Genomic DNA, 19,146 nt, shown 5'->3' with positions numbered 1-19,146 from the left:
CCATTCCCATAAGTTGCTCCAGATAGATAGATAGATAGGGCATGAGGTCCTCAAAGTCGCATTTGGCTGCTGGCTTTCAGTCTTTTGTGAGGGTAAAGAAACTTTTAATAGTTTCGGAAAGATTATTCAAAAATCTTTGGAATTAGCCAAGCAAATAATGAGTTCAATGCTGTGCTACTGAACCCCAAGAGAAGGGAAGGATGTTCTCGAAATATTCCTAGATTTCCATATCATTTTCCATATCAATTTAATCACTTCATCCTTAGTAGTCTGAAGTCACAAGTACAACTTTTCACTGGCCTATTTCCAGTACAAAATACTGTTCGGAAAGACATTTGTGTACATATAGCATCACCATCCTATGATAATATACCATCAAAGTTTAACCTAGTGTTGGACACCTTCAAGGAAAATAAACAAAGGGTTTCATTGGACAAAGAACTAGTTCCCTTGCTCACACCCGGGCCGGTCCAGCAGCAGGGAGGTCTTACTTTGGGCTGTGTCCCAGCAGCAGTCGGAGGGACGGCAGGTCGCCCTTGGCAGCGGCGTAGTGAACAGGAAGGGCCCCCGAGTCTGTGGTGGCCCCGGGGTCCACCTCCCCGCTCTTGAGCAGCCAATCGCTGAGCTCGTGCTGACTAAAGCGAGATGTGAGGTGGAGGACTGTAGCTCCCGAGCTGTCCCTGTCCTGTGAGTCAACAACAACAACAGTTATCATGAAGGACATTTGACAGGTGTTTCCACAAATGATAACAAACACCAACACGGGGCCTGTGTGCCGTACCTGAGCTGGCTGGTGTGTTCTTGGTGGTTGCTCTATAGTTGGGTGTTGGTCTGTCTGTGTGCAAGCGCCTCTCCACATAATAGGACTACACTGAATCTTCAATTCATGGAAACGGGGATTCCTTGTGTAATCACAACCACATGAGGGAAACCGAATTTGCCAAAGTACCATGCACTTCACTTTAGCATCTTAACAACAATTACGATAGCCTCAGAGAGCCAAAACGGCTCTTGTTCGCGATTCAAGAAAATGAGATTTATGGGAAATTTAATCTTTACTGTCTGAGATAATTTTCTTCATATGGGTTGAACATATTGTCCTTGACACAAATCAGTCTAATTTGCTGTAAGACTGCTGACAGTTCATGTGCAGAATGAATGCACATGATGAGGGAAATAAACACACTCAACAAAGATCCCACAGCCTATATTCGCATAGGTATACACAGCTCTTTATGGCCCTTCATAAATGGTCATGTGAACCCTTTAACCTGGAATACAGAGCAAGCATCTCATAATGAGAGTGAGAGTATATAGTTTGATATGCAATTATCTTGATTTTTCATCAATGTTATTGGTTATAAAAAATAACAGTGGTTATAACCATTTATGTTATTTGTAAGAACAGCTACAGCGCTTATTACAGTTCCATAACATAACAGTGGATTTCTAACAGTAGGCTAGGCCTAATAAATCATTAGTTAGAAATTCACTGTTATAGCTAACTTATTCCCACACATTCCCTAACACTGATCCAACAGCTGACCTCATGTAACTCATGTGACATGACGTTTTATATATGTTACAGAGAGAGTTATTTCTGAAAGACACAGGGTCTAAAGATTTGATGCTAGTATGCCCTTATATCATATGACGCATGTCCTCGCAGTGGTCCTGCAAAGCCCACAAAAAGAACCTCAGTTATGAACACTGGTCTGTTTCACTGTCCTGAACATGACGTTACACTGCCTGCTATCTTTTGTCCATCAATGAGAAAAGCATTTTAGGAAGTGGAAATGAATGTGCTGTGCATCTTAATTCAAACGTTTGTGTTTACTTGGGGAATGAAATTGGCAGTGATAGATCCAACTAGTCAATCTAGTGAATTAACATGTACCAATGATATCTAAAGATATAGGCAACGGTCTGAGTTTATGTTTTTAAGGGTGAACCTCCACCCTCTCACCTCGGGTCGACAGCCACCCTGGGTCAGCAGCCACTGTAAACACGCCAGGTTGCCCGTGGCCGCTGCGTCGTGCGCCGGACTGGCGCCATTGTTGGCCACAGTGTTCCCCGACAAGCCTGCCTCCTCCACCAAGAAACGCAGACATGTCAGCTTCCCGGCCCGGGCGGCGTGGTGCACGGGTGAAGCTCCGAGGACATCCTTCACGTCGTCGTTCAGTTCATTGGTTCCTAAAAGCCCCTTCAGGACTTGCACGTCGCCCTGCCTTGCCGCGAGAAGCGTGTTCTCCGCCATAACTGTAACTTCTGTGTTAACACAACCCGTAGTTCATCGTGCAAAATGAATATCCATTGCAATGTATTTGAACGCTATGCTTCGTTTTCCCGTTAGTTCAAGTCTATAGGAAGACACCATTCCCACCCGAAGAGGGCGAGTCTTCAGGTAAGGTGATCTAGGTTGTCCAGTCGGGAACGCATCTTTCATTCCCAACGCTTCGTCTTCGCACAACACTATCCCGATTACTGCTTGCTGCAATATTTAACCGATACATATCTGATCGTATCCAATCATTCAGGACACCTTCTGTCTACCTATGTTCGCGGGGATGTGACCTGGACTCACCTACCGTCGATTTAGATATGCTGCTCACCTGTCGCTTTGGTTTTCTAATCCTGTTTTCACAATAAAAAAAAAAAAGCTCAAAGGTGTTTGTTGTTTTATAAAAGACTATTGCTCCATATCTCTCCCTCCCAGCTGGCGACATGGGACTCACCACTTGTTGAATAATCCATGAGTGGAGGATCGCTTAGCCTGTTACAAGTGCTGCTGCGTTTTATCCGCTCAGGGCTTAAAGGGCCAGTGTGCCAATTAAACACATTCACAGTGAGTTGATATGTTGTGCTTGTTTGAATGGTTGGCCGATTCTCACAGAGAGATTTATGTTATATTATTGTAATATCATGTTCATGCTCATTGTATAGGTCTGAAGGTCTGGAATACTATGACACTGAGTAAAGCAGCCTAACCTGTGGGAGAATAGGCCACAATTAGAGATAATTTATATGAATATTTATTATCTAATCATGAAAACTAATACTGCAACAGTGCATGGCTTTAGTTCGTGCATGGGGTCTACTATCATATAGTTCAAATGCGAGCCCTTGAACTCAGTAAGCCTATGTGCCTATATTTTGACGATATATTTATTGCAATACATGATATGACCAAACGGTGGCAGAGAAGCGTTGTGTTAGTCCAGGTAATGCTACAGTTGAACAGGTGTTTTGAAAGTTTAACAGGTGTTTTTTTCAGTAGTTAGCAAGGCCCTGCCATATTGTAAGCTTATTTACCGACTATAGTCTACGTGTATTCAAAAGGGGATTATTATAATTTAAGATGAAGCCTGCAGTGATGCTGTTCAATATCATAACATGATCTATATTATATAACCTGGCCGTGATGCAGTACACTTCAATATAATAGCATGGTCTATATAACCTGGCTGTGATTCATAGAGATAGCTATTTATTACATGCATTATTATAGGCCTACTACCTATGCACAGTTCAATATAACATGTAACCTGGCGGTGCTTCATGATTAGCAGCAGCCAAGATAACACTTTGATCACATTGCAGGCCATTGCAGGCCCGTAACTGTGTTCAGTTACGGGCAAGACATTAGAGAATAGAAAAATGCACATCGGTAAGAACGAAATCTCGCGCTAGAGAGTGCAGTACTGCGCAAACGTGACCGCAGGCCCTGCGTAAAACGTGGCCCTCCTACTTAATAGATTACGTCGATTATCCTGTTCCGCTCGAGCACCTTCTGCCAAGTCTATCCCCTAGGGTCCAGGCTCGTGCTGGACGCGTGCCTCTCCTCGACCCATCTGTTGCGGTGGCTGTCAGAGACAACTGTCATAGATACGGCGCGGGCGCAGCGACCTTTAACTCGGGGCGGGACGGAGGAATCCCACGAGTAGACTAATCATGAGCGCATGCACGCTTTTCTGACGTTCAAGATTTATCTTATATTTTTTCAATTCATATTGACTAATTAACCTCAAGTCTTATTCATTTCTAAAGGCCCACAGCACATAGGCAGCAATATATCGGAGTTCAGCTTGCAGATTATCTATGTGTTTAGAGACAAATAATTGTTTCATGAAATGTCTGGAATAGGGTAACGAATCAGATTTATATGCAATAACAAAGAGAAACGCAATGTTGGCCTCTTTTTTTTTACAATGGCCGACAACAGGCGATGGTAAATATATTATAGTGTAGCCTAAACAATGGCCTAAATAAAATAAAATATCGTTTGCAATAAATTATAATTTCGCCAAAGGCCTTTATAAATGCACTGGCCTTATGCTGGCCTTATGAATGAGCAGCCTTATGCTACAGCTGCTTATAACGGCTATATATTATAATAATAGCCTCTTATAATAGCCTCTAAAGTGTGCCTCCATGGACAGTGGTGCAGGCTTTAGTCATGTGGTGTGTATTCCGGAGTTTTCTTTTTCCCATGGTGGATTATAGTCGCTCTCCTGAACCCAAGCCATGTACTAAATCCCCTTTGAATAGGAGGAGACTTCCCAACGGTTTTTCCCAGAAAAGCCTGGGAAAACAGGGATATTTCTTGCACGCGTCAGGCGTGTGACAGTTATTCAAATTCGTGTCCATTATTCAGTGCGTGGTCGCATTGTTGTCCCATCTGGTGCAGCGCGGGAAGATTCAAATGTTAAGACTCAGCATGGGCAAGAACAGCCCTGCTGCTGACGTATCTGACTAAACCCTGGCTGCTTTAAACGCCCTTGGTGTTTGTTTTTTTTTAAATGTTTATATTTGGTAAAAAATAGAGCGTCATGAAAAGTAGTAAATTAGACCAAATGTGTAGGCCTAAAATATAGGCCTACACATTTGGTCTAATTTATTACTTTTCATGACGCTCCTCTAATCATCGTCTTCAACGACAATATTTGAACCTCCCTGAAATACGTTATGGTTAGTCTATTTATTTATTTAGATTTAGTTGTATATATATAATCTATGATATTTTGAACTTCAGCTCAACTACGGATCCGTTTAAATTCCTGTGAACCGGCTCGGGTCTCACGCACGAGTCTCCGGCCCATCTGGCCAACGGCTCAGCTGGGCGGCGCGTGCCGTAATTGCTCCTGCTTGACTAAACCCTGGCGCGTGCAGGCCTCCATATTTCTCCACAATGGGACCGCAAGGCATCGGTCCTCAAGAGGCCCGTTTGAATATATTTACAAGTGGTAGGTTCATCGCCCTATAACCAGTCAAATATAGTTTTAATCCAAAACTTAAGTTATTGTTTTTTTTTTCATAATCGAATGCAGTATAGCCGATTGAACAATTCAATTCATAGTTTTGTTAATTTCTTATAGCCTAATAGCCTACATTGTCCCCAACATAAAATTATTAAATAGGCCTATCCGCACTGGTAGGCCCTAAAACAATTAAAAACGAGACAAGAAGGAATATCTTTATTTTTCAGCAACTAATATTTAAATAAGACCAAGACACAACAAAGAAAAAAATGTATTTATTGATTGTCTACAGTCCTCCGACATGACGTTTTTTCTCTTTCCCTGCGTCCGTCTCTCTCTCTTTCTCTTTCTCTCTCTCTCTCTCTCTCTCTCTCTCTCTCTCTCTCTCTCTGTCTTTGTCTCTCTGTGTCTCTCTGTCTTTGTCTCTCTGTGCCCTTGTCTTGCTCTCTCTGTCTCCCTCTCTGTTTCTCTGTGTTTCTCTCGTTGTCTTGTCTTTCTGTCCCTCTCCCTCTCTCTCTCTCTCAATTCAATTCAATTCAAAAAAGCTTTATTGGCATGACTATTGGTAAACCAAAAAGTGTTGCCAAAGCATTACAGTATTACAAATATAACATATAATAACAATAGAGAACGTCAGAACAATATGTACATATTTCAACCTGTAACAATATAACAATCAACAATCTCTCTTCTCTCTCTCTCTCTCTCTCTCTCTCTCTCTCTCTCTCTCTCTCTCTCTAAAACATTGTTGATTGTGCGCTAGTCTGTCAAAAATAAAGATGGTTTGAAACGTAACTCTCCTGATCTATCATTCTCTCTCTCTCTCTCTCTCTCTCTCTCTCTGTCTTTGTCTCTCTGTGTCTCTCTGTCTTTGTCTCTCTGTGCCCTTGTCTCGCTCTCTCTGTCTCCCTCTCTGTTTCTCTGTCTTTCTCTCCTTGTCTTGTCTTTCTTCCCCCCCCCCCTCTCTCTCTCTCTCTCTCTCTACAACACTGTTGATTGTGCGCTAGTCTGTCAAGAATAAAGACAAACGTAACTCTCCTGATCTATCATTCTCTCTCTCTCTCTCTCTCTCTCTCTCTCTCTCTCTCTCTCTTTCTCTCTACTCCCCCCCCCCCCCCCCTCACCTCCAACACCCACATACACAAAGGCAATCTTGTTTATAATCATGTTAGGCCTCTATGCGACAGAGCTTACAAACATAATAAATTGGCCCTACCTTCTTCATATTCTCACATAATTAAATTAATATATTTTGCTAAAATTTCGCATATATAGGCAGTAGTATATGGTCCTGACCCTCAGGCCTATATGTCTAGAGATACAGTAACGATTGTAAATCCTCATAATCATCATCTTTGAAATACATTATATTTAAATAAAAAAAAAGAATATGCCTGTCAAGTATTTTAATATCTTGGACATTATATTGTTTAACATAGGAGTGAGAACCTTTCGACCTCATGTCAATGATGCATTATTGTGTTCCCTTTAATTTAACAGTATGCCTAAAAAACAACACACAAAGCAGGATTCAACAGATATAAAACACATTCCAACCGAATCAAAAAATGACTGTATTTTTAAGAGTAGACTATCCATATGCAATTCTCTATTAATACCAAATACAAGTTTATTAATAAAAAAAAACTTCAATTATAGGCGTGCTTTATTCCATATTTTATGTGAATGTAAATTGAGCCTATACCATTTCAAATCATTCATTAACGGCCCCCGCAAATAAAAATGTATTCCGACCAACACTGTTTTATTAAGCCTTAAAGACCTTAAACCTCTGGGTAGCTTTACTTGTAATTCGGCCCTCTGTCCAGTGTATGTAGTCCTAATTGATGAGTGGCCTTCATTTCCTAACAATTTACCAGTTACACCTAAGCCTATACCTTTATCTTAATAAATATGATTTTATTAAATGTTTAGGCTCAATATTTTGCAGTTCTACTATAGGCTAGGCCTATATACTATTTAGAGACAAATGCAGCTCAAATGACCACATTCCGTCTTGCCTATTATTTAAGTCACAGAATAGCAATTTAACTAAATCCAAATTCAATATATGGGGCCTTTAACAAGAATTAAGAAACGGATAGCTTCCCTAATCTTTTATATTTTAAATATGATTTATTAAGAAGAGCAGATCACAGAGATGTAAGAGTTGACGACGTCAACGTAGGCCTACCGTCTTCGGACAAATCTTCCAGCTTTCAGGCGCCCCTCAGTTCGAACTTACCAGGCAGTCAGGTCGACCTCCTGCTGGGAGCCAGTCATCCGTGATCTGCGGTGAGAATTCAGACCGTCAGACTTTCTCACACTGAGCCTCATTAGCAGCAACCATGAATCATACAGAGGCGAGATGACCCTAAATGGGAAAGACGGGCCTGCTAACAATAGACCTTTACGACAATGTTTTCTTTAGCCTTTTGTAAAAGAAAAATATAGGCCTGTACATTTATGCACAGTAGAATATTGCCTTTCGATTTGATTGGATTGATAACAATCCTAACGGGGGATATCAATAATATCTGGCCTAAAGACTTGGACAAAAATAAACGTTGACTCCGGTGGCTGTAATAAAAATGCTAAAAGTGACTTGAATATCAAATGAGATAAGTAGGCTATCTTAACGACCGCTATATGTATAGCCCCACATGGAAAGTGGGTGTGGCATCTGTGTGTTAACATAGCCTTACCAAAATGAAAATTAACTAAATATGCCCATAATAAAGCAATGTTAATTCATATAATGATTGACAATGCAGTTTGCACAATTCTTAAGAAATAGCAATACCTACATAACGGCAACCGTTGAGTCATTTATCTAACATATACCACACCACACCACAACGGAGGTTTTGCTTAGTATATCTCCTACATTTTTTTGACTCAAATTAGATACAAGCGTTGCACGGCAATTATAAGAAAATAAAGAAAGGACTCACCATGACGGAACATCACTGCATTCGGGTTCCGACGTGGGACCGGCCCCATTCAGGAGCGTGGTGCAGCGCGTGGAGGCTCGTACACGGATGAGGTGTGGAGTTGTATTGAGCGCCCTTTTAGAACACGAGGCTCGTGCTCAAATGAGAGCATGGCGTTCTCCTCAGGGGGCGGGGCCAGCTATAGGACACGCCCACTCATATCACTGCTGGACTGCACGCGCTGCGCTTGTGCACTCGTTTACAGTATGGCTGCATATTTAGGACAGGGAACATCGGCATTGCGAAAATTATTACATTAAGTGTATTGGTCTATTAATAGACGGAAGAGAATATAATTTACCGTTCTCATTTTTAGTAAAATGCAGCAATGACCACAAAGGAAGCTTGATCCATTATAACCATAGTCATTTGTGAATAAGGCCTATAGCTGTTGCCATAGTAAACGATTACATATAAACTATAAAATGCTATCTTCTAACTACTTTAAAGGTTAACGAAATATTGACATCACTAGATAGCCTGGACATCAACACCTCAACCATACTTCCCTAACACACTTACCCCTAACAAATTGCATGATCTATTTTCCTCTCGAACTTTCCAAGGATGATTGGGACCCTGTCAGGAAAGCCATCTGGTGCCTTTGTTCTTGTGGCTCGTGCTGCTCTCGTGCCCTTGATATGCTCGCACAATGGAACCCCCTTTGGGAAATCCCATATTTAAAAACCCCGCCAACAAGCCGTCTGTCCAATACAGGCGACCTACGACCAGAGAACCACCTATATCAGGGCTGGGCAATAAAAGAGGCAAAATAAGATACATTAATGTTTTAGATTAACAGAAACATTTGTTTTGTACAGTTCTCGACGCTTCATGGTAATGCATGACGTTGTGAATGCCTATTGGCTGTTGTAAATGCGGATTGATGTTGTTATTAGGCAGAAGGTTAATTTAGTTGAGGGACTGCCATTGGCCGAGCAGGCTTCTCCTTATGCCACGCTATTCCCTTACCTCAGCTAACTAAGCCAACCCAAATACATTGTCACGCCACCAGATGTGTACCCTAGGCTACCTTTTGGCTTGGCTTTTGGCTTGGGTAGGCAGCTTTGTAGCCATTCAAATCCTGTCTACGTGATCATGTTTTCACCGTCTAAATCTACAAATGTCGCCTGTCTGATTGTTTTTCAAAGAAGGGTGCGACTCATGTGACATGATTATTCTGGCGTTGTCTTTGCATCCCCTTCTTTGCTACTCGAAAATGAATAAACAAAAACAGAATAGAAGGGCATTATTTGTTTAATGAAGTATAGTTGTTAACAATAATAATATGAGATCCAAAAGCCCTGCCCTTATGCAAAAGGTAACAACAGCAACAACAACACCCAAGACACACTTGCCTCGCAAGTTAAGTTATTCAGATAATAGGCTACAAATTACCAAAATCATGAAGATTATGAAGGAATTCAAACATAAATGTTGACTCTTTTGCCCTTGGGATTATCTCCTATTGTCTGCGTCCAACCCAACCCTGCGTCCTGCAGGCGCACGGTTCCCATTCTGGGGCTTCACGTTGCGCACAGAATGAGCACACCACAAACAGGAGCGTTTCCAATAGGACATCTAACACAAAACAAAATATGTCACTATTTTTATCAATTACATTGGATCCTTGATTATTAATCTGCGAAACATTGACTCCAGCACAGCAAATCATTTAGGAGGACATTCGGTTTTTAAACATCACATGTGATGCTATGTTGAAATAAACAAAATATATATAAGACTTATGAACCCAATTGGATTTGAGTGTGTGTGTCCAGTTTTAAAAATATAAGTGATATTAGAGCGATCTATGATTTGGTTTTCAATTTCGCAAAATGCTTCTCAATTTCAACGTCCCAAACTCCTATTAATTCTTCAAATAACTATAGCTGTAACAATTGTATACTTTATTTCTCTTAATACATTTGAATAGCTAGTATAGCTAACAGATTAATTCCGCTTTTGGCATAGAGTAAAGAGCATAGTCTAAAGCAATCCAGGCTCCTATTGCAGTCTGAAGGACAGACGAAGTTATCTGCTTTGTTTGCGCTTGATTTCAAAGGACGCCGAGGCAGACGCGCCAAAGCAGTGATAAACAAGTATTACGAAGGCTAGTGAAAATGTCTGACATTTATTGCCAGATGCCTGAAGAAAACAGCGTGGTTTTAGGCTTGGGAAGCGAGTTGACTCATTCTAATAGGCCCTGGTTCTATGGACCTCTGCATCTTGCATCACAGCTTCCCCGGAGGCACCGAACACAGACATTGGTAGGTTGTGATGTTCGGTTCAACATCCACATGTTGGGTTGGCCTGCTGCTTGCCACTACAATATTTTTCGATTTTCAAAATCGATTCAACGTTAACATTGACTTAAGCAGTGACTTAAACTTCTATCAAAACTTATTATGTTGTAATATTTCTATAACTTCACAATGTTATAGCTTCAAATTACACTAATAATAGGCTACACAATTATTCATACTAAATCAGAATAAACGTATAATTACATTTATGAAGGAAACCCTGCCATCGTTCCGACACATTAACAGTCATTTAACAACATTATCCTTTGAGTAAAGTACTTATATTTTCATGTGCTACAATAATTAACCATTTTAAAGCATATATCCGCATGCATTCAACAAACAGACATCTGAAACACACACACACACACACGCACACACACACACACACACACACACACACAGACACACACGCACACACACGCACGCACACACACGCACACACGCACGCACACACACGCGCACACACGCACACACGCACACACACACACACACACACACACACACACACACACACACACACACACACACACACACACACACACACACAAACACCTCCCCCATCTGGAAAGTCCAGACAGCATCATGTTATGTTGAGCATCCACTCAGCATCACCATGATGCAGCAGATTGTAGACAGGACGCCACTGTGGAGTGGGTGCAGAAGAGTCGCTTTTTGCTATTTACTATTATCATGTCAGCTTATACAATAGCCTGTGTTTCCATGTTTTTTAAAGCAGAAGGGAGGCTGGGACAACTTCACCTTAGTAATTCCATCCTAACTTTTAAAATGATATAATCACCTTATCAACGTACTGAACAAATATTCACTATAACCAGGTGTGTCGATTCTGTATTTCCTAAATAAGGGCAAACACTGGATCTACAAATGACTCACACATTATTGAATCTAAGGCAACAGACTTGTTGCATAGCCTTGATAACATGTCATTCTTTCTGATATAGGATGATACTGCACAGGTTCTCATTCATCACATGAAAACATGTGCAATTCAGCATTCCTTATTTGATTCACATGTTCTTACCAGCCGATCAACTAAAGGGCCTATCAAATAACGTCAAAGCAGAAATACCAGAAATTGGTGTGTTCGACAAGTGTTTTTCCATATTTCATTTTGCAGTTGGGGTGACCCTTCACGAGAGTCTATTCTCTATGGCTGATACTTTTTTTCTTTTGGGTTAGGATATTTTACCCTTGAGGGTTCTACGTTTGGAGTTATCTTCATATCTTCTAGCTCTAATGGGCAACCTATGAACCCCTTTGAGGTCTGATAACGATCTCTGATGTAGGACTGGATTCATTTCCAGGATTCAGGTTTGAAGCCATTACATAACACATGCAGCAATTGGATCATGGTTGCTCATACTTTTACATCTATAAACAGGACAATCTACAACTAAATGGAACAATAATTTGTGTCTGCTGATGGCAGTTTTTCCGGTCTTTGGATGTCTATTGATTTGCAATTTCGAAATACCTCACAACGAAGCATTGTGCTGGTTTCTATCTGTTAGGCTCCACACTAGTGATGGATTTAATGATTATTTTCCTTGATTCAGTTTTCTTCGGTCAGTTTGCCAAGAAAAATCGTTCAGAATCGTTTGTTCGTTCGTTCGTTCAGTCGAGTTTCCGGTAGCGGTGAATCAAATCATGGAATGAACAGTACTCAGCTGAGTCAGTCAGACTCAGCTCCTTCCTCGTTCTCGTTCTCAAACGATCGTGGAAGTCGGTCATCAATCAACACAACATTACAACTTTAACCAAACGCAGCGGGATCAGGGGTGTAGTTGATTATTGGATGTTTAACATATCAGCAAGATAACAGACTTGATTTAGCAATGATGGTGGGGGTCCCGGGTGGAGAACGAACCATGAAAGAACAGATTGACGAGACATTCAAATATTTGATTGATCTGGCATGACACAGAAAGTACAAAGACAGATTGTATTTGCCATTTCACTGATATTGAATCATATTGTCGTACTCTTGCTGACTAAGCCTCTTCCCTCTTCCCCACTTACAGTCAGCGAACGAACAGCGAGTCAGTGAGTCAGCGACTAGTGGGTCTGGGAGGAATCGAGTCTGAGGACGAAAAGGAAAATGAGACAAACGAGAGAGAAGAATCAGTTTGGTTGTTAAAGATTCGTTCATTCGAACTGATTCGGTCGCGAATGACACATAACTACGCCACACATGGGATGGAGCCTGTCTGAGGCTAGAGAGGCCCATCAGCAGCAAGCTGAATGAAACAGAAGCTCACATATATGTCACATGAATAAGAACCAAAACCAATGAGTTCTGGTTGTTATTGGATCAACCCCAATGAGGTCTGGTTGTTATTGGATCAACCCCAATGAGGTCTGGTTGTAATTGGATCAAAACCAAAGAGAAAGTCTCCTGGAATTGGCTGTACACCCTGTCCAGTTCTGTGTAGACATCATCTTGTGCTTTACAACAGCGGACCCTTAAGAGGCCATAGGCAGAGGAACCTTGTTAGTGTTTCATCCCTATTTGAAGTCACATTTATAGCTCTTTTCAAACTTCTATTATGGTTCTTTACTTTCTGTTGTGACACCAAAATCTCCCGTCTGGGATTAACAAAGCAACTGCTGATCTTAACTTGACTCTCAGCCAAATGGTTCTGAGTTCGAACCCCAATGTCCTTCAGCAAGATGACTACTCCCCCTATTCCTTGATGATGATCTAGAACCTGACTTGTGTATACTGAATAGTGATGAACAAAAAGAGTTCAGACAAGTGAATACGATTGAGCGCTGAGCAAACTGAGTTGTGTGGGTTAATTATATTAGTTACATTCATCAGAAACATTGGCAGAATATGATATTTTTGCCTCTAGAATATCAACACCATCCAAATAAGGAGCCAGGCATATTGCTCAAGGACACAGGAAGTGCACATTGGGTTTCAAATTGAAAACTTTCGGCTGTAATAACTTCATGTTTAGCGGGCTAGTGTGAATACAGGTTATCTCCTTCATAAGCTTCACCTCACAGTGTAAGGGGGGTTTATATTATTGGTACACACAGACTACATGCCCTTACCTTACATTTGATAAACAGTCGATAGTTATGAATATAATAAATATGAAGGATGTTGAAAACGCTATTTGGTGGTGCACTTGCTGAAGCTGAACAAAACACAATGCGGCATGAAAGGAAGATGTATTTAATAAATGATTAGAGGCTTGGGGATGACTGACATTGAAATATAGGAAACTGTAACCCTCGTGTAGAAGAGGGAGGTTTTTGGTATAATTTCTTAGAAGCTTAAAGAATAAATATGTCCAAGGGATGGTCTAAATGTATTTACAGTGCTTCTTAGAGATTTTATTTTTACATTCTCTATTGCATTCTGCTTCGATAAAGAAATCTATATTTCACTGTACTAACTCAAGTTGGGAGTTTTTTTATAATCATATAGGCATATTAATATCTCTTTAAAAATGTTATTTTATAATAACAACATGCATTAACAAGTTGTTAGCCATAACACATTTTTAAATACTATAACTTTGCCACAGTAAAAACATATTTTAAAACTGCGCATCATAATGGCATCCCAAGATCATCGTGTTTTCAATGTCTTGTTAACAAACGCAGTTTATACACCAACTCTATAAATGCCATGGAAGATTGTTTGGTGTATATGTCGTCAAATGCAGCTGAGACGGTATGTAGTCTGGGTGCTGAAAGACATGCGCAACCAACCAAATACCACCCCTTTAAAAACGACACGCAAAGCCACCAGCAGCCCATGGATTCGCCTCAGCAATTGGGGTTTGACCCCCCATCTGTCTCCATGATGTTGGCTCGTGTCGGTCTCATGCTGATTATAGAAGCGGTTCACATGCGGGCTGGATACGCGCCACTCTCCAACCAGCCACCAAACAACACATTTTTTTCCTTAGAAACCCTATAGGAGAAAGAGATTGCAGCAACAGTGATGCGCTGTTCACACATTTCAAACAAACAATTTAAATAAATAAACCATCCCTGATTTGTTTGTATATAAAGTAGAATATTTAATCGAAGCTTATTTTGTATCACTAATGTCCTTTTTATATTTAGTCGTACAGGGAAAATATTAATTTATTTGAGAGAATGTGGGCCTATGTCTTATATCATATTTAGTTGATGAGCCAGAAGACTAAATACAACTGCTTAATTCCCTCCAATTAAACCGCATAGATCATTACATTACATACATTAATGAAACCCGTTCGTGCCTCTCATTAAGGATAAAGGCCCACGTTTTTGAATCTATTCAACCCAAGAAGCATCGGATCTGCTTCCCATGCACTTGCGGCACAACTCTTGTTGCCTTAAACAAAGGGCTGCTGTCCTATCTGCTCGCACAGATGGATGCCCAACACACAGGCTCCCAACCGAAGCCCGCAATTTAATTTTGTCTTATCTCGGAGCACCCAGTTCTCAGACTCAACGTCGTGGCAGTTAGGCTACTTGGGGCCCCCATGGGGCCGGACGCGTGCAAATCAGCCTATCTGTGTAGAGCCCCCTTTTTCAAACCACCAAGGCAATGAGGGCAGCTTGTAGACGGAAAGACGTCTACCCCCCTCCACCCCCTCACAAATGCACACAAACACACACACCCACACACACACACACACACACACACACACACACACACACACACACACACACACACACACACGCACCTCCCCCACGCACGATCCACGCCTGTACCAAATCGTAGCCCAGGCTTCCTTCCTCCGTTTAGAATTATGCTATATTTTTTAAATGTTGAAACGATGCCCAATTTTTTGGAGGTGTTTTTTTTTGACAGTATAACACGTTCCCGCCTTTCAATGCTATTGGTGCGTAAAGCAATGCCGCAAAGCAGATAATTCAGCCCCAACAACGACATTATAAATTATTAATCTATACATTCTTTGTTGGTTTTGGCGTTGGAAACCCCCACTCTGCAATACATTAGCTAAAAACGTTGGGCTCCCTGTTAATATCTGCTCCTCCCGCACGACAGTAAATCCCTGCCCCCACCCCGACTCGATGCAGATGGGAGGATAACAATGCTTAACCGTTTGAAAAAAAGACGCTATCTGAACCCATCGATGACGGAGAGGGAAACGAGAGCAGGGACTGTACCGCTGGTGGATAAAAAATAAAAAAATCCTGCCTTGCAGTGCACGCGGCTACTGCGCGAGACTGGAGGGGGAGGGGGGAAGGGCCTCAGGGGCCATCTGTTGCGCAGGTCTGGCGCGTGCCGAACGCGTGAATCCCACTGCGTCCCTGGGAAGCGCTACGCAGCGCACGAGCTCGGTTTTCAGAACGATGCTGGATTTCATTCATAAAACCGTTTTCATGACTGCATTGTACAATAAATTGTAACATACAGTCAATTTGATTATTTATGCTAAAAGATTAAAGTTATCGTCATATGTAGGCCTTCATTTGGATGAACATAAACAACAGACTTAGCATTTTGCATAGAAGCTGAGTATTCCTACCGATTGATTTCAGTTTTGTCTAATTATAATTTACTATTTCCATAAATGAGGGCTCCAATTATTCCAACTAAAACATCCAACAGACACAGGCTTTGTCAAAAAGCGTGTCTCTGCACCTGAGATGCTTTGACCAGGTAAACAGGCCGGTCCCGACTGGAACCACCTAACAAAGACCCTCAAGCAGATGTTAATCCATACATAGCGTGGCTTGGGTATCTGCTTCATTAATTGCAGCATAAGATTAGACGAGCTACTATGTAAGACTTGCTTGCCTCGGAACCTTTTTTCGGAATTGTTTATGCTAAGGTGACAGACAAACAATTAAAGAAAATGTAGCATTTCGAAAAGTTGGATTATATTTCGTAGTTAGACTAATTTACTCATATTTCCTAAACCTTACCCTAAACCTGTCTCGGTCGTAATGCTGCTACAGCATGTTGCAGACATCAGCAACTGAATAAAAGGTTTTATATATAGAAGATTTGGACCAAGAGAAACGAGAAATAATAATACTAGGCCTAAATTAAAAATAATGAAGTTTGGCACGTACAGTAAACTAGAACCACGTTGGGTAGGCATTTGCATTGCAGGCCTAAACTTGGCTCGGATTTGTAGAAGCTGCATAAGGTGTTGTTGACGAATGTGTGTCGCTTGAGATTTGGGCTCATAAATTTAAAAAAAGCAATCAAGGGCAACATCCGAGCCAGACTCTCCGCAGTCGGAGTGCATGCCTGCGCAGGACGCGGGGCCACCACGCCCCCAGATGGTGCAGATAGTGTCGCTGGTGCCTCGGAGTCCCAGAGGCATCGCTCCGGTGTGTCAAGCGACACAATAGGCTTGTGCCCCCGCCCCTCCGACGCGCCGGACTCATATAAATAGGGCGCGCTCCGGGCTGTTCTCCACACTTCAGCTCAAATCCTTCCTAGAGCAGAGCAGCTCTCTCTCTCTCTCCCCCGAACTAAACACAAACACTACCAAGCGACATGACTTCCAGCATCGCTCCAGAGGCCAGCCAGCCTCTCCCAGCGCGGTCCACCGTGGCCCAGAGGAAACAAGCCAACGAACTGAGAAAGGTACGGATAGAAAAAACAACCACTAAATAACGTGGTGTATCTAAAGTTGTCCTGTTTTATTGAAACGTGTATCCTCGGAACATTTGACTAACGATGCTTTATTCTTCTCTCCTTCTCTCTAGACGCTCAAACCGTTGCTCGAAAAGAAAAGGCGCGCCCGAATCAACGACAGCCTCGGGAGTCTGAAGACCCTCATCCTGCCGCTGGTTGGAAAGGACAACGCGCGCTACTCCAAACTGGAGAAAGCCGACATCCTCGAGATGACCGTTCGTTTCCTCAGAGATCTCCCCTCCAGCCCTGTCAAAAGTGAGTTTCATTCTGTGGCGCAATATACCTCGCGTAAACTTCTACATCGCATTGCTTGTTCGTTAACCACAAGTATACAGTTCCTAACGTTGCGTTTTTGCCTTTTCCTCCACCAGATTCCTCTGACAGCTACAAAGAAGGCTACAAAGCGTGCCTGGACCGCGTGTCCGCTCTGCTGCCCCAAACCAGCATGGACCAAGGCGCGTGTCATCGGGTCAACCAGTTCATCCAGCAGTCCTCCTCTGCCCCCATCACCCCGACCTGCAGGAACTGCTGCGCCCAGAGCTCCATGGCTCTCCCACAGATCCAACAGCGACTCATGAACCTCAAATCCAGCTTGGGGCCCCGCGCTGGGCTCCAGTCCCCGAACCACAACCACCACGCCAACAACGGCGTGGCTCCCAGCAGAGCCCCGCCGGCCCAACAGGCAGCCAGCCCCGACATGTGGAGGCCCTGGTAGACTAGGAACACGTTTGTTGTTTGTATATATTTATTTGTATATTTATTTATCTCGACTATGAAGTATTAGGCTACTCAAGCCATGTATTAGCCGTGTGGTTATTACGCAGAAGAAGGTGGAGAAGTTCGGCATTTGGCTCGTCACGCGTTTACTTACAGAAGACAAATGAGCACAGATCTTGATATAAAACGGTAAAGTCTATTGACTTTGTAAGATGCAATCATCTTTGGGGTTCAGAGATATGGGTTGTAGACAACACTTTTGTAAAACCCAAAGGGTTAATTAATATGAGGTTTGCACTGTGGACTTAAGGTAACTGGTCTGTGCAAAAGAATGGTCTGTAAACACTATGTGTTAAGTATTATTTTTTATTTGCTGATAATTTGTAAAACCAAAAATTGTGTCTGAAAGCGCGTTGTTTGTTTGTGTCATTGACGGCTGTTCCTCAATAAAAACAACTACAAACGTACTCGAACCGTGTTTGATGCATTGTGTTACTTCCTCTTTCATTAGTCCACACATTTGCTAATTGCAGCCTGTATGATGTAAAGCCCCCCGTGCCTATAAAACACCAACATCAGCAGCCATATAATAGAATGACCTAAAAGACCGCGCAACGTCCCCAGTCTTGTTCCATTCATCATCAGTGCAGCTGGCCTATTGTTGGCAGCGGGGCGCCTCGCTGGACTTGCCGCCAAATTCGTGGGAAACAGTCGGGCGGTTTGGATGGGGTGAGGGTGATGGGCCACACGCTGACACTCCCTTACAATATATCAGCCATTATTTGGGGACGTCTTCGTCAACGAAGCTTTGTTGTGGAAACACATTAAAGATTATTGACATTAGAGGTCATAGTAATAAAACCCTGCCACGTGGTGTAACTCTCTTAACAACGTTTGTAAACATGAAGGTCCATATAAATGAATGTATCAACATTACTAGGCATTAATTTAGTTTTAAACACGTTTTTGATGCACCCTTTAGGAAAATAAAATGTCGTCTTGTCAATGTTCATCCATCAGACTTAAAAATATGATTCAACCAATATCTGTTTGCAACATAAAACACTATCCTTCATCATCATCCTCCTGATCATCGTCTTCGTCACCATCATCATCATCATTATCGTCATCATCATCATCATCAACAACCACTTCTTTTTTTCTTCTTCTCCTTCTAATTCAACACCATCGTATATCCTTTTCACCAGTCGCAGGTATTA

The 19,146-nt window shown here is 42.0% G+C and overlaps 2 protein-coding genes across 2 annotated transcripts in view; one reads left to right on the top strand and one right to left on the bottom strand.

The window, feature by feature from the left end:
* espn (espin) overlaps window positions 1-2,714 on the bottom strand; it is a 49,522-nt gene extending 46,808 nt beyond the window's left edge. The window contains exons 1-2 of the mRNA XM_079741711.1: window positions 1,967-2,714; window positions 492-685 (exon numbers count right to left, since the gene is read on the bottom strand). Coding sequence (XP_079597837.1) covers window positions 492-685; window positions 1,967-2,257 — 485 coding nt within the window. The 5' untranslated portion in view covers window positions 2,258-2,714. The remainder of the gene's footprint in view (window positions 1-491; window positions 686-1,966) is intronic.
* Window positions 2,715-17,068: 14,354 nt separating this feature from the next.
* Window positions 17,069-17,924, top strand: LOC307079913 (transcription factor HES-2-like; the record flags this gene model as incomplete). Its single annotated transcript, XM_079742433.1, has 3 exons — window positions 17,069-17,158; window positions 17,281-17,464; window positions 17,581-17,924. The coding sequence occupies 3 exons, from the start codon at window positions 17,069-17,071 to the stop codon at window positions 17,922-17,924; spliced, it is 618 nt and encodes a 205-aa protein (XP_079598559.1).
* Window positions 17,925-19,146: the final 1,222 nt, after the last annotated feature.

Source organism: Pollachius pollachius, assembly GCF_949987615.1.
Source record: "Pollachius pollachius genome assembly, chromosome: 8".
Classification (NCBI taxonomy): domain Eukaryota; kingdom Metazoa; phylum Chordata; class Actinopteri; order Gadiformes; family Gadidae; genus Pollachius; species Pollachius pollachius.
The sequence above is the reverse complement of the archived record's forward strand: the minus strand, read 5'-3'. Positions and strand labels throughout refer to the sequence as shown.